The sequence below is a fragment of the Hemiscyllium ocellatum genome, chromosome 4, assembly GCF_020745735.1.
Source record: "Hemiscyllium ocellatum isolate sHemOce1 chromosome 4, sHemOce1.pat.X.cur, whole genome shotgun sequence".
NCBI lineage: Eukaryota > Metazoa > Chordata > Chondrichthyes > Orectolobiformes > Hemiscylliidae > Hemiscyllium > Hemiscyllium ocellatum.
Window position 1 is genome coordinate 37,295,758 of NC_083404.1, and position 14,009 is coordinate 37,309,766.

The following is a 14,009-nucleotide window of genomic DNA, read 5'->3' on the forward strand; positions in this document are numbered from 1 at the left end:
ATCTTCTTTGTCACTTCTTCAATACACTCAATCAAGTTATTGAGATGCAATTTCCCATGTATAAAGTCGAGTTGACTATCCCTAATCAGTCCTTGCCTTTTCAAATGCATGTAAATCCTAGACATCAGAGCCCCCTCCAAAAAAACTTACCAACCACTGATGTCAGGCTCACCAGTTTTTACTTCCCTGACTTTCTTACCAATTTTATTAAATAATGGCATCACATTAGACAATCTCCAGTCTTCTAGCACCTCCCCGGATGAAACAAATATCTCAGCAAAGGGTGCAGCAATCACTTCTGGAGCTTCCCACAATGTTCTGGGAGATACCTGATCAGGTCCCAGGGGTATATCCACCTTCATGCATCTTAGGCCATCCAGAACCTCCTCCTCTGTAAAATAGACTCACTTCAAGATATCACTGTTTATTTCTCCAAGTTGCCTAGCTTCTATGGCCTTCTCCACAGTAGATAATGCTCCAAAATATTTGGTTAGTATCTCACATCTCCTGAGGCTTCTCATATAGATGACATTGTTGATCTTTAAGGAGCCTAAATCTCTGTCTACTTATTCTTTTGTCCTTAATGTATTTGTAGAATTTCTTTGGATTCTCCTGAGCCCTATTTGCCAAAGCTACCTCATATCCCCTTTTTGCCCTCCTAATTTCCCTCATGAATATACTCCTACTACCCTTATATTCCTTGAGGAATTCACTTGATTCCTGTTGCCTGTACCTGACATATGCTTCCTTCTTACTCTTGACAAAACCTTCAATTTCTCTAGTCATTTAGCATTCCCTACGCCAACTTTGTCCTTCTCATTGACATGAATATATTGTCTCTGGACTCTTGTTATCTCATTTCTAAAGGTCTCCCATTTTCCAACCATTCCTTTACCTGAAAATAACCTCTCCCAATCAATTTTTGCCAAACACTGTAAAAATTGGCCATACTCCAATTTAGAACTTTAACTTTTAGATCATGTTTATCCTTTTCAACAATTATTTTAAAAATAATAGAATTATGATCACTGGCTCCAAAGTACTCCCCCACTGATACCTCAATTACTTGCCCCACCTACTTTCTAAGAGAAGGTCATGTTTTGTTCCTTGTCTAGTTGGCACACCAACATACTAAAATTTAAAAAAAATACTTGTACACACTTAAATTCCTCTCCATCCAAGTCATTAACACCATGACAGTCCTATGTTTTTAAAGTTAAAGTCCTCTTTCATTACAATTATTATTCTTACAGATATTTGAGATCTCCTTACAAATTTGCTTCTCAATTTTCCACTGACAGTTGGGGGTGGGGGGTTTGGAGGGCTATATTACAATGCCAGTAAGATGATCATCTCGTTCTTATTTTGCAGTTCCACCCAAATAACTCCAAGGAATCTCTTCCCTAAGTACAATCATAATATTATCTCTAATCAATAATGTGACTCCCCCTTCTCACTTGCCCACTTTCTATCTTTCCTACAGCATATAAAGCCTGGAACATTATGCTGCCAGTCATAGAGTCATACAGATTGGAAATAGATCCTTTGGCCCAACCATAATCCCAAACTAAACTACTCCCACCTGCTGTGCTCGGCCAATATCACTCCAAACCTTTTTTTTAAAAATTCATGTACTTATCCAAATGTCTTTTTTAACATTATAATTTTACCCGCATCCATCAGTTCCTCTGGAAGGTCATTCCACACACAAACCACTCTCTGTGTGAAAAAAAAGTTGCCTGTCACCTCCCTTTAAAGCCGTTCACCTTAAAAATATACCACCTAGTTTTGAAGTTACTCACCATAGCGAAAAGACAGCTGCCATTCTCCTTGTGTATACCCCAGAATAAGCTGAGCTTTTCTGTTGATAGCTGACACGAATAGAACGGTCCAAATGGTTTCTTACTATAACTTGATGGTTCGAATGGCTGAGTGTCATACTTACTGTGGGAAAGCATTAGCAGAACAATCAGACATGGGGCAGCAATGATAATTAGGCTGCATTCGCTTTGTTAAGCTGAATGTTTAAATGGGAATTGATTCACATTCCAAATAGAGACAGTGAGCTGGCGGCTGTTGTGGCACAGTGATACTGACCCTACCTCTGAGTTAGGAGTTAAAAGTCACACAACACCAGGTCATAGTGCAACAGGTTTAATTGGAAGCACACTAGCTTTCGGAGCGACGCTCCTTCATCAGGTGATAGTGGAGGGCTCAATCCTAACAGAATTTATAGCAAAAATTTACAGTGTGGTGTAACTGAAATTATACATTGAAACATTGATTGTCTGTTAAGCCTTTCATCTGTTAGAATACAGTGATAGTTTACACATGAAAGAAGGGAACTGTACCTGCCTTCTCAGATCAATTCAACCGATTCTGTGGAATTAATTAAAAGACACTTATGCTCCATGTAATGTGGTGGATCCTCTCGGCCTGGGTGGGGAAGGGGTGCAATACTTAATCCCTTAATCAGCATCACTAGACAGATTGGACATTTATCACATTGTTCTTTTTAAGTGCTTGTTGAATGCAAATTGGCTGCTAGTTTTCTTAATTCCAGCAGGGACTAAGCTTTTTGTTTTCGCTTATATTTGATTAGAAAGGACGTGGACCAGACCAGAATTTAATGGCCAACCCTAATTGCCCAGAAGGCAGCTAAGAATCAGCTGCAACATTTTTATAAAGTAGTTATTGAAAGTTATAAACATTTAAAATAAATGAGAAGAAAACTGTTAAAAAAAATCAGCTGCACAGAACCCCGGTGTCCCTGGAGAAGGAACACGCGGTGTCCACCAATATCGTCGTGATTTTCAGAGAGAGGTGGGCGCAGCAGGGAGTGGAGTGCATCATTTCCCCCTACAACTCTATTTTGATTTAGTCTTTGCTCTCCCCTTCACTGTTTTGATCACACAGCATTGCCCTTTGATGTGAAGGGCACTGCTTGTCACTGGCCACTTAGGTGTTTCCTTTCTTCCTGGTGGTGGAAATTAAATAAAGATTTGTGCACTTGTGTCTCTCACTGTGTCTCACACCTGCACACACACAACATGGTTGCGGGGAAAAAATAAGCACTACCGCAGTTAGGCGGTAGTGCGGGGGTAAAGGGAAAAAAAAGGATTGTGAAAAAAAGAATCAGCTGCAACATTTTTATTAAATAGTTATTGAAAGTTATAAACATTTAAAATAAATGAGAAGAAAACTGTTTAAAAAATCAGCTGCGCAGAACCGCGGTGTCCCTGGAGAAGGTACACGCGGTGTCCACCAATATCGTCGTGATTTTCAGAGAGAGATGGGCGCCGCAGGGAGTGGAGTGTATCATTTCTCCCTCCAACTCTATTTTGATTTAATCCCTGCCCTCCCCTTCACTGTTTGTCCACGCAGCATTGCCCTTTGATGTGAAGGGCACTGCTTGTCACTGGCCACTCGGGTGTTTCTTTTCTCCCTGGTGGTGGAAATTAAATAAAGATTTGTGCACTTTGTGTCTCACACCCGCACACACACACAACATGGGTGCGGGGGAAAAATAAGCACTACCCCAGTTAGGCGGTAGTGTGGGGAAAATAAATAGAAAAAAAATGAAAGAACAGGAGGGTCAGACATCCCGTCACTCTGACAGATGCTCCTGAGGGAGCTGGATCAGTGTAAAAGAGAAAAAAAGTTTAAAAATCAGCTGTATTACTGTGGGTCTGAAGTTACAATTAGGCCAGATCTCATAACGGTATCCTTCCTAAAGGGCCTACAGTGAACCAGACGCATTTCCCACCGACAATCGGCAACGGTTTCACAGTCATCATTAGACACTTAATCCCAGATCATTTTTGAATTCAGTTTCACCATTTGAGCCTGGATCCTCAGGACAATACGTAGCTGTCTGGATTAATAGTCAAGTGGTAACTTCACTGAGCCATCGCCTGTCTTCACAGAGTATTTCATCGGCTGTACGATGCTTTGGGGGCGTTCCTAGGCTGGGAACTGTGCTAAAGAATTCCATATTCTTTGAATGTCAACAGGAGGGTGAGTCTTTAACATTTCCACTTCATTATCTTTACATCAAGTTGATGTTTTTGGGTGTCATCCGAGAACAGCAGTGGATATGACTATCGAGGGGTAGGAAAGAGCAGGTGATGTTAGCATTGGTGGCTATTTAGCCTTCTGGTCTGCCCATCTAGAGAGCCAGCTTCTGGCATGTTTTGCCCTTTCATTGTGAAACATTTGCTGCAAATTCGCTGCACGTGGTATTTTGGATTGGAGGAACTGTTGGCTTCAGCTACAGACGAAAGAATTCAGTGAAGGCAAGACCATTCGGCCGATTAGTTTTGTCCTTTCTGCTTCTCTGAAAGGCTCTCAAATCAATAGCATCGCTTTGTCCCTGTATCCCTAACACATAGAAACATAGAAGATAAGAGCAGGAGTAGGCCATTCAACCCTCCGAGCCTGCTACGTTATTTAATGTGATATTGGCTAATCATGGAGCTTCATGCTCCAACCCCCTCTGCCCCCCCCCCCCCCCCGCCCTCCCCTCCCCTGTTCCAATATCCCTTGATCCCTTTATCAACAACAGCCACATTGAGCTCCTTCTAGAAAACATTCAATGCTTGGACTCGACAACTTTCTGTAATAAGGAATTCTGCAGGTTCACAATTCTCTGGCTGAAGTAATTTCGCCTCATCTCATTCCTAAAAGATCATTGGCTTATCTTATTCTTTAAACTGTGCCACAGGGTTCTGGAGTGGTTCCTCCACCACTCGAACGTCTTTCCTGCATCTAACGAATCTAATTCGGTTCGAATTTTATAAGCTTCTATGAGATTCCCACTCCTAATTTTAGAGAACACAACCCAAACAGACACATTCCCTGTTTATCCGTCAGTCTCGCCATTCCAGGAACTAATGTGGTGAGCCATCGCTACATTCCCTCCATAGCAACAACGTCCTCAGATAAGGAGACCAAAACTACATCCAAAATTCCAGGTACGTCCTCACCAATTTCCTGGATAATTTCAAATCTTTGTCCAGCTTGCTTTCAGAAGTGTCTACTGGATTCCAATATCCTTTCAAGCATAAGTTCCCAAATTTCAATTTACTCCAAGCAAAACAGAAATATTATGTTGTACGTCTTTGTTCACTCAGCCCAGATCTCCGCAGTATAAACTCCACCCTCCCGCACAGGGGGAACAACACCGTAACATCGCCAGCGCGAATCCTGCTCTCCCCAAAGCCGCGAACTCCACAGTGAGTCGGCTCCCGGTGCTATCGCTCCAAGATCAGAAGAGGTAAGTTGATCAATTTGCTGGCTGGCGAATTCACAGATTCAGGCGGAAAAAGCTCAGACACAAATCCAGCTGTGGTGTTGTTGCTACTTTACCCAACTAGGGGAGGAGTGTGTGGGTTTCTCTGATAGCTTAGCTTCGAATGGTTCAGTGTTTTTGTACAAACATTGTGCTGATGCCGCGCAGTGTGTATATAACCAGTACGCACAGTAATAGGTGGCCGTGTCCTCTTTCTGTAATTTTTCGATTCTGAGGGAGAATCCGTTTTTGTTAAAATTCCAAGCTTTGAACCGATCACCAAATCCCGGATCCCGCGTTGTGCCTGATCCATAATAAAGGATTCGGGTGGGTGCCTGACCGGGTTTTTGCTGGTACCAGTGAAGGGGGTAATTGTCACTGACGGTTATTCCTTCGACTTCGCATTTGAATTGAGCGATTTTACCCACATTTTTGGTAATAGATGGGACAGTCTGTTTCAATGTTTGTGCAAAATATCCGCCTAAGGAAAGAATATACAGGGTTACAAATAACCGCTTGGTGGTTGCAAATGAACAACGATATCTGAATAATAGCGTCAGAAACACATACAGGGCAAAGCGGTTACCACAATGAGCCAGTAATACAGCGACATGTTCACACGGTCTTCAACTGTTCTCTCAAGCAGCTGGATAGAAACTAAAAAAAAATGAATCACTTCTTTCAAGCCAATCAGTGAGACATTGGTCAGGGTTGAACCCCGCCCCCTGCCCTCCAGGTCGGTTATTTGCAATATAAACAGAAAATGTTGGAAATACTCCAGCAGCAGCTGTGGAGAGAGAAACCGAGCTAACGTTTCAGAAACCTGAGCTGGAAAACGCTGAGATGTCGACAGGGTTTTTAACCCAGAGAGAAGGCAGGGAAATAGGGAAGGGGGAGGTATCAACCAAAGGGAAATCTGTGACCGGGTGGAGGATGGGAGAGTTGGATATCTCAATGGATAGTGGTGCAAGGGAAACAGTGATAGTAATGGGAAGTAAAAGCTGGGTCCAGAGGATGTGGAAACAGCAACAGCAGAATCATGAGGTTTAATTGGATCCTGAACATCTGAGCATTTTAGGGGGTGGGAACTCCATTTTCGGCGCTTTCTGAAATCATCCCTGAGTGACCCGGCTCTAATTTTAAGATTTTGTCCAATCTTTCCGGATCTTCCCCACCACAGAAATTTATTATTCTTTATATAACATCTCCCAGATCTTTCTCATTTCAAGTATATTTGAAATCGCAAGTTTTGGGAGCGCTGCTCCTTCGTCAGGTAAAAAGTCTGACCTCTGATTTTGTCCAACTCCGGCTGTTCCGCATCCTTTCCAGCCGCTCAATTAGATCGGCCCTTCACCATTGAAGGGCATGCCAGCCAAAATAGTTGAATCTGTCTTCATCACTTAACTCTCTTGGTTGTGAATGAAGGAGACATTCTAGAATGTCTTTTTTTCTCTCAAGCTGTTGCAGTCGAGTATTGGACGAAATAACATCAGGTGCCTCCAGGTCCAGGTCAACGACCCCTTATTGAGCCAACACTGGGTAAGTTTACGCCAAAAAAGACTCCAAGGTCGCACTCAAGCTCAACGAGAATTAATTGGATATTTATGCATTCTGTCACGTAGACAGTACAGTGCTCGAATTCAGCAATAGCCTGTTTTAGAAAAACACATTGTTTCTGTACATTCCAAAAGTGACAGTCCCACACCCCTCCCGATCGTCCCAGGTGCCATCCCATCTCCTCTCTGAAACCGGTGCTACATTCCAATCCTTGACTAAAACGGAGGCAAAAGCAAAACTCTCTGGAAAGCTCTCAGCAGGGAGCCTTCCTCAGAAATCAGTTCTCGGAACAGCAAGGGTCACTCCACACGAAATGTTAACTCGGATTTCTCTCCGCTGATGCGCCCAGACCTGCTGAGCGTTTCCCGGTAATTTGATTTTGTTTTTGATTTGCAGCATTCGCTGTTCTTTCGGTTTTTATTGTGTTAATTGCCCCCTCACAAGTCAAAATAAAAAGGCAGCTTCAAATACACATCCGCCGACATATATTTAGCCTCGCATTGAATTTTTTTTAACAATGTATCCTTTGAGACACTTTGGGACGATTTAGTATGTTAACGGCGCTTTATAAATAGGAGTTAATGTTTGTGTGGTGGCGGAGGGAGGAGCGATCTGAAGCGCCGTGTTTTTGTTAAGCATTTCTGCCTCTGTTGAACACTGTGCTATCCCAATAGGCGCAGTAATAAGTGGCAGCATCTTCCTTCACGATATCATTGATTATCAAAGTGCACACAGTGTTCTGCTTATCCGCTTTAAACCTGCTGCCGAATCCCGGATCCCGATTGACCTTGCTGTCATAATAAAGTATTCTGGAGGGCGTCTGACCCTCTCGGTGCTGGTACCAATGGACTATAGTGCTCCCGCTGTCTACGGTACACTTAAATCTGACACTTTTACCGAGCTTGCTCACATATGACATCGGTGTCTGTGAGAAACATTCACCCAAACGCCCATCTGAAAAAAAAGAACAAAATTCGATTGAAAACGATGATGAATGGTGGACTAACATGACGTCTAAATAAATATAAGTACGTACAAGATAATACTAGCGCCACAATCACCCGGAACATCGTGCAGGGACCGGCTCGCTCTGTACTCTGTTCCTGCTGCTCAGGGTTATGACAATAAATGAGGCAAGGTGTCTTCCGTTCCCCTCCTCAAAGGCGGGAATTTCCTTGCTCAGCATAAATTGAACCCCCCAGTTGAGTCTCTCGTTTATAAAACGTGAGAAGACTTATTCTCCGCCTCTTTAACCGTTTCTCGTTTGTTTCTTTAGATTTCACAGTCATCGGAAGTGTTAATTCAAAATTCAGTTTAAGATTGTAACTGAAGCAGCTCCGAGTTAACCTGTTCGCTCAAGCCATGCTGAGAGATGGGAGCCGGCAGAATTGGTGGAGGGGCAGAGGGATGTGGGAACAGAGTGAGTGGGGGCGAAGAGTGAAACAGACACAACGGGGGCAAAACGATCAAATTGAACTGTGAATTCGCTCCACTCTCTCAAAGGGTAGATTCCAAATACATTATCAAAGAAATATCTGCTCTGGAATCCGAATTAGCTGAATTAAAGCTATTGTTTATGATCCCGTTGATCCCAAAAGAAAGCATCCCCAACAAAGATCTACGTTCGGGGTACAAGTGGTTATGTTATTGAATTTACTGAATTCATCATCTAATGGTTTAATGACCTGGAAGTATGAGATGAAATTCCATCACGGGGCCTGGAATTTTAATTTCTGACAGTTATGCCCAGTTTTAAAAGCAGCAACAGCAAAAAACCGATTGAAGAGATTGTCGTTAAAAGAAATACCCTTCCCGGGGTGAAGTCTGCCCTCATTACCGAGTCTGGCCTGTATGTGATTCCGGATCCACAATAATTGCTGCCCGAGGAAAAGCCCAACAGCTACTCGAAATGAAACACTGTCACACCACCCTGAGAGTACCGGCATCACAGACCGTCCCTTCGAGGATTATCATCACCACGTTCCGCTGGACAATTCAAAGCAGCCTCGTCAGTTTGACTGAATTTAACAAAAACAAATTCCAACTGACTGAGTCTGAGTTCTGGAAAGTATATAATTGAGATGATCTGATAATGCTATGCACACTTTGGAACTGTCTTACCGTCCTCTTGATCTGTTACATACATTTGTGAGAACAATGATAATCTGTTTTGTCATCGAGTCACGGAGCTGTACAGCATGGAAACAGACGCTCAGGTCCAACCCTTCCATGCCGACCAAATATCCGAAAGAGTTCTAGTCTCATTTGGCCCAAATCCCTTTAAACCCTTCCTATTCATATACCCATCCAGTTGCCTTGTCGATTTTGTAATAATACCAGCGTCCGCACCACCCTGTGTGTGAAAAAGTTGCTGCTTACATCCCTTTAAAATATTTCCCCTCGCATCTCGGGGGAGGGAGGAAGAGAGGAAGGGGTTGGGGGAAGGGGGCTGAGAAATTAACAGGAGAGGGTGAGGCTGGAGGAAAGTAGCTTGGAAGGTGATAGTTAGGTGCAGATGGGGTTGGTGGTGATCGGAGCAGAGGGTGGAAGGGAGAGGTGAGAAGCAAGATGCACAGGCGGGATAGTTCAAGAGGGCAGTATTGCGTTTGGAGGATTGAATATGGGATGAGTTGAGGGGAGGGGAGATGAAGAAACTGGTGAAATTGACAGTCATGCCATGTGATTGGAAGGTCTCAAGGCAGAAGATGGGGTATACTTCCTCCAGGTGACAGGTGGCTAGGATTTGGTGGTGAAGGAGGCCCAGGACGTGAATATTCTTGGCGGAGTGGGAGGAGGTGTTGAAGTGGTCGGCCACAGGATGGTGGGATTGTTTGATGCTCATGTCCCAGAGATGTTCTCTGAAACCTTTTGTGATTGGCATCCTGTCTCCCCAATGTAGAGGAGAGCATGTCGAGAGCAATGGACACAGTAGATGAGGTGTTTGGATGTGCAGGAAAATCTCTGCCAGATGTGGAAGGATCGTTTGGGGCCTTGAATGGAGGAGGGGGCTTGGTGTGGACATAGGTTTCACATATCTTGTGGTAACAAGGGGAGGAATGTGGAATGTGGGTTGGTGGGAGGCATGGACCTAATGAGGGACTCTGGGAGAAATGGTCTCTGCAGAATGTTGATGGGGTAGGGAGAGAAATATATCTCTGTTGGCGGAGTCTCCTACTTTGAGGACAGCAATTTTCCCTCCCATGTGGTCAATGATGTCCTCCAGCACAACTCCTCCACTTTCTGTACCTCCACTCTTGAACCCCACACTTCCAATCCCTTGGTCTCACATTCCACCCCACCAATCTCCGTATACAATGCATCACCCTGTGCCATTTCCACAACCTACAGTCAGACCTACACTGGTCACAGGCCTCCAGTCTGAAAAAACCCTCCATTACCACCTTTGAGCCAGTTCTGCATCCAAATGGCTAGTTATCCCTGTATTCCATATGATCTCAACTTGCTAATCAGTCTACCATGAGCAACCTTGTGAATGCCTTACTGAAGTCAATATAGATCACCTCCACCACTGTCTCTGCATTAATACTCTTCATTACTTCTTCAAAAAACTCAATCAAGTCAGTGAGACAAAATTTCCCATGCACAAAGCCATGTTGACTATCCTCAGTCAGTCCTTGCCTTTCCAAATACATGTAAATCTTATCACTCAGGATTCCGTCCAGCAACTTGCCCACCACCGATGTTAGGCTCACTGGTCTAAAGTTCCCTGGCCTTTCCTTACCACCTTTCTTAAATTGTGGCACCACATTAGCCAACCTTCAGTTTTCCAGCACCACACTTGTGGCTATCAATGATACAACTATCTCAGCAAGGGGCCCAGGAATCATTTCTCTCACTTCCCACAGATTTATGTGGACACATGATCAGCTCGTACGGATTTATCTACCTTGCTGTGTTTAAGATTATCAACAATACCTCCTCTCTATAACAGTTTTCAAAGTGTTTTTTTTCTATTTCCCCATGTTCTCCATCTTCCATATCCTATTCCACAGTATAAAAAAAGTGATGCAAAACACTCATTTAGCATTTCCCTGATCTCCTGCAATTCCACACTCTAGCAGCCTTGCTGATCCTTAAGGGGCCCTATTCTCTCCGTAGTTACTTTTTTGTCCTTAACATATTTGTCGACTGCCTTTGGATTCTCCTTAACACCATTTGCCACTGCTACCTCATTTCCTTTTTATATCCTCCTGATATCCCTACTGCCTTTAAATTATTTGAAGGATTCACTCAATCTCTGCTGTCTATACCTAAGATATGCTTCCTTCGTATTCTTGACCAATCCTCAATTTCTTCAGACATCCAGCATTATGTTCAGCTTGTGATTTGCCTGGGATCTAAGGCAACTCATTCCCTTCAAAATAGACTAACTACTGGGAAGGTAGTTCTGAGGAAGGGCATTGAACCTAAATTTTTAACTCTGATTTCTCTCTTCGGATACTGTCAGACTGCTAAGCCTTACCAGCAATTTCTGTTTTTGTAATGACTGACAGCAGACATTCCTAGAGATTCGGTGAACCCTAAATGTTATTGATCCTTCTTAAAAGATTTGGAAACTACTAATTGGAATGTAAAGAGTGCATTTACTCCACATTTTGATACTTGAATGACTCATAGATTCTTGCATCACAAATGGAGGCTATTCAGTCTATTCTGCCTGTGGCACGGTTTTGAAAAAAAACCCATAAGATTAGAGACATCCTCTTCTCTATTTCCTGTTGGCACTGCAAACCTATTTTGCCTAGAACAATTTATCTCATACAGTTTTAAAAGTCACAATTGAATTAGCACACATCATCTTGCTAATTGCATTCTCCTGCACATAAACCTTGCTGTGCAAAGTGCTCATGTCTCTTCTTCTATGGTCAGTTACATACACTTTGGTTCCTTTAGTTAAAAATATGACTGTCAATGGAAACATTTCGTTTTTATTCTCCTGAGAAAAACTGTGCATGACCCTCACACACCTCTATCAAATCTTTTTAAACTTCTGCTGCTCTAAGGAGAACAACCCAGATCTGAGATTCCCCATCCCTGCTTGCATTATCTCCAACCTCCATGTACTCCTGGCATATGGTTTGGGACATCTTTCTAAAAGGTTGTACCTCGATATTGCCATAATGATCCCAGTTGTATTTTATGAAAGGTTGGCATGCCTTTTCTGCTTTTCATTCTGTGCCTCTTCATTGAACCCATTTCTTCCTATTGTATTTAATGGGAGGTTTGTTGGTGATGTTTGTTTATGATCCATTGTCAACAGAGCTGACCAATTCACGTAGCAGATATCTGCCATCTAGCAGGTGTACCCTGAAATTGCCCCTAGTGAGAACATAGGCAAAAGTGAGGACTGCAGATGCTGGAAATCAGAGTCTGGATTCGAATGGTGCTGGAAAAGCACATCAGGTCAGGCAGCATCTGAGGAACAGGAAAATCGATGTTTCAGGCAAAAGCCCTTCATCAGGAATCAGAATTGTCTGACCAGTTTTCCAGCACCACTCTCATCTAGACCGAGTGAGAACATGTCATAACTTTGGGTTTATGCTTTATATACGCATGGTTTCTATACCTGTCCTAAAACAAAAGAAGGACCTTGTCATACTTTTGAAAACAGCCTTTTCTCCTTATTCTGTCAACTCTTGTGTACCCTGTTTTGTAGTTTCCATCTTTTTAAAGAGCAGTGATTCACGCTGTTGGAAACCTTTGCACACTCCTCTAATGTCAGAATTTGAAAATAAGCATTTCCAATGCTTTCCATTTTAATTCATCGCCATGCCCTCTTCCTCACAATTCTGAGCTTGACCTGTTGCATGTTCAATTGAAATTCAATGCAAGCTCAAAGACTAATACCTCATTTCCAATTAGGCACTTTACAGCCTTATGGACTCAATATTGATATGAGCAGTTTCAGAACTTTGTTCCCAGTTTTAATTCTGATTTAATTCCATGTGTCAGTCTGATAAATGTCTTCCTTGTGTTTGTTTTTGGAGTTGTTCATTATTCTATTCTTCATACTAAATGTGGACAAATGCTTTGTTTCATTACAACAACCATAACCAATCCTTTTGCCTTTTGCTCTGTATCATCTTTGGCATTTAGTGTCTTTTTGTCTATCCCAAGTCCAGACCTGTCTTTTGCTCTTCCTCTGTTCCATCTCTTCCCTCTTTTCAGTTGCAGAAAGAAGCATTAAGTTTAAATCAAAACAATAATTCTGCTTCTCTATCCACAGGTGATGCCAGACCCATTGAGGATTACAAGTATTTTTTCCATTTATTTCTCATGATTGGATGATTTTCTGTAGTTGAATAACTGCAGGGGAAGAACGGCAAATGTGAGACAGTTGCACTGTGAGTTTTTCTTCTAAGTTGCCAGCAAACACATGTTGAATGGTTTCTTCTTATACCATAGCCAATCCATAATTCAGTGCTTTGGAAGTACTGGTGTTGGACTGGGGTATACAAAGGTAAAAATCACACAACACCAGGTTATAGTCCAACAGGTTTAAATGGAAGCACTAGCTTTTGGAGTGCTGCTCCTTCATCAGGTGGCTGTGGACATGAGGGGAGTTATCTCATGAGCAAGTTTACTTCATCATTCAATAAGATCATGGCTGATTTGATTACTCCACATTCCAGTCTGCAACAACCTTTCACTGCATTCCACCACAGAACCCTCCCCCCTCCCCGACCCCATCACTTATGAATAATCTATCTGCCTCTGCCTTCAAATCATGCAAACAATCTGTTTCCATCAATATTTGAGGAAAAGCATTCTAAAGACTCATGAACTCATGTGAGAAAGAAAGTTAGTGACCCATAGTTGATTCCTAGTTCTGGACTTTCCAAACAATGGGGGCGGTGGGAACATCTTTTCTATTTCCACCCTGTCAAGTTCCCTCAGGATCTTGTATATTTCACATTGTTGCCTCTTACTCCTTTAAACTCTAGCCAGTACAAAGTTAACTTTCTTTCAGGTATCATCCATTCCAGACTTTTGTCTACTTTAAGAATAAAACAAAAGAAACGTTTATTAACAACAGAATCAGAGAAAAACAATTACAAAACAATCCACTAGATTATTAAGAACACAGTCGTAATATCCCAAAAACCCTTTGTAAATTGAACAGAATCAGCTCTGCATCACA

The 14,009-nt window shown here is 42.6% G+C and overlaps 1 protein-coding gene across 1 annotated transcript in view; it reads right to left on the reverse strand.

The window, feature by feature from the left end:
- The window catches only part of LOC132815181 (uncharacterized), a 39,801-nt gene extending 33,881 nt beyond the window's left edge, over positions 1-5,920 (reverse strand). The window contains exons 1-2 of the mRNA XM_060823996.1: positions 5,861-5,920; positions 5,439-5,771 (exon numbers count right to left, since the gene is read on the reverse strand). Coding sequence (XP_060679979.1) covers positions 5,439-5,771; positions 5,861-5,903 — 376 coding nt within the window. The 5' untranslated portion in view covers positions 5,904-5,920. The remainder of the gene's footprint in view (positions 1-5,438; positions 5,772-5,860) is intronic.
- Between the last annotated feature and the right edge of the window lie 8,089 nt (positions 5,921-14,009).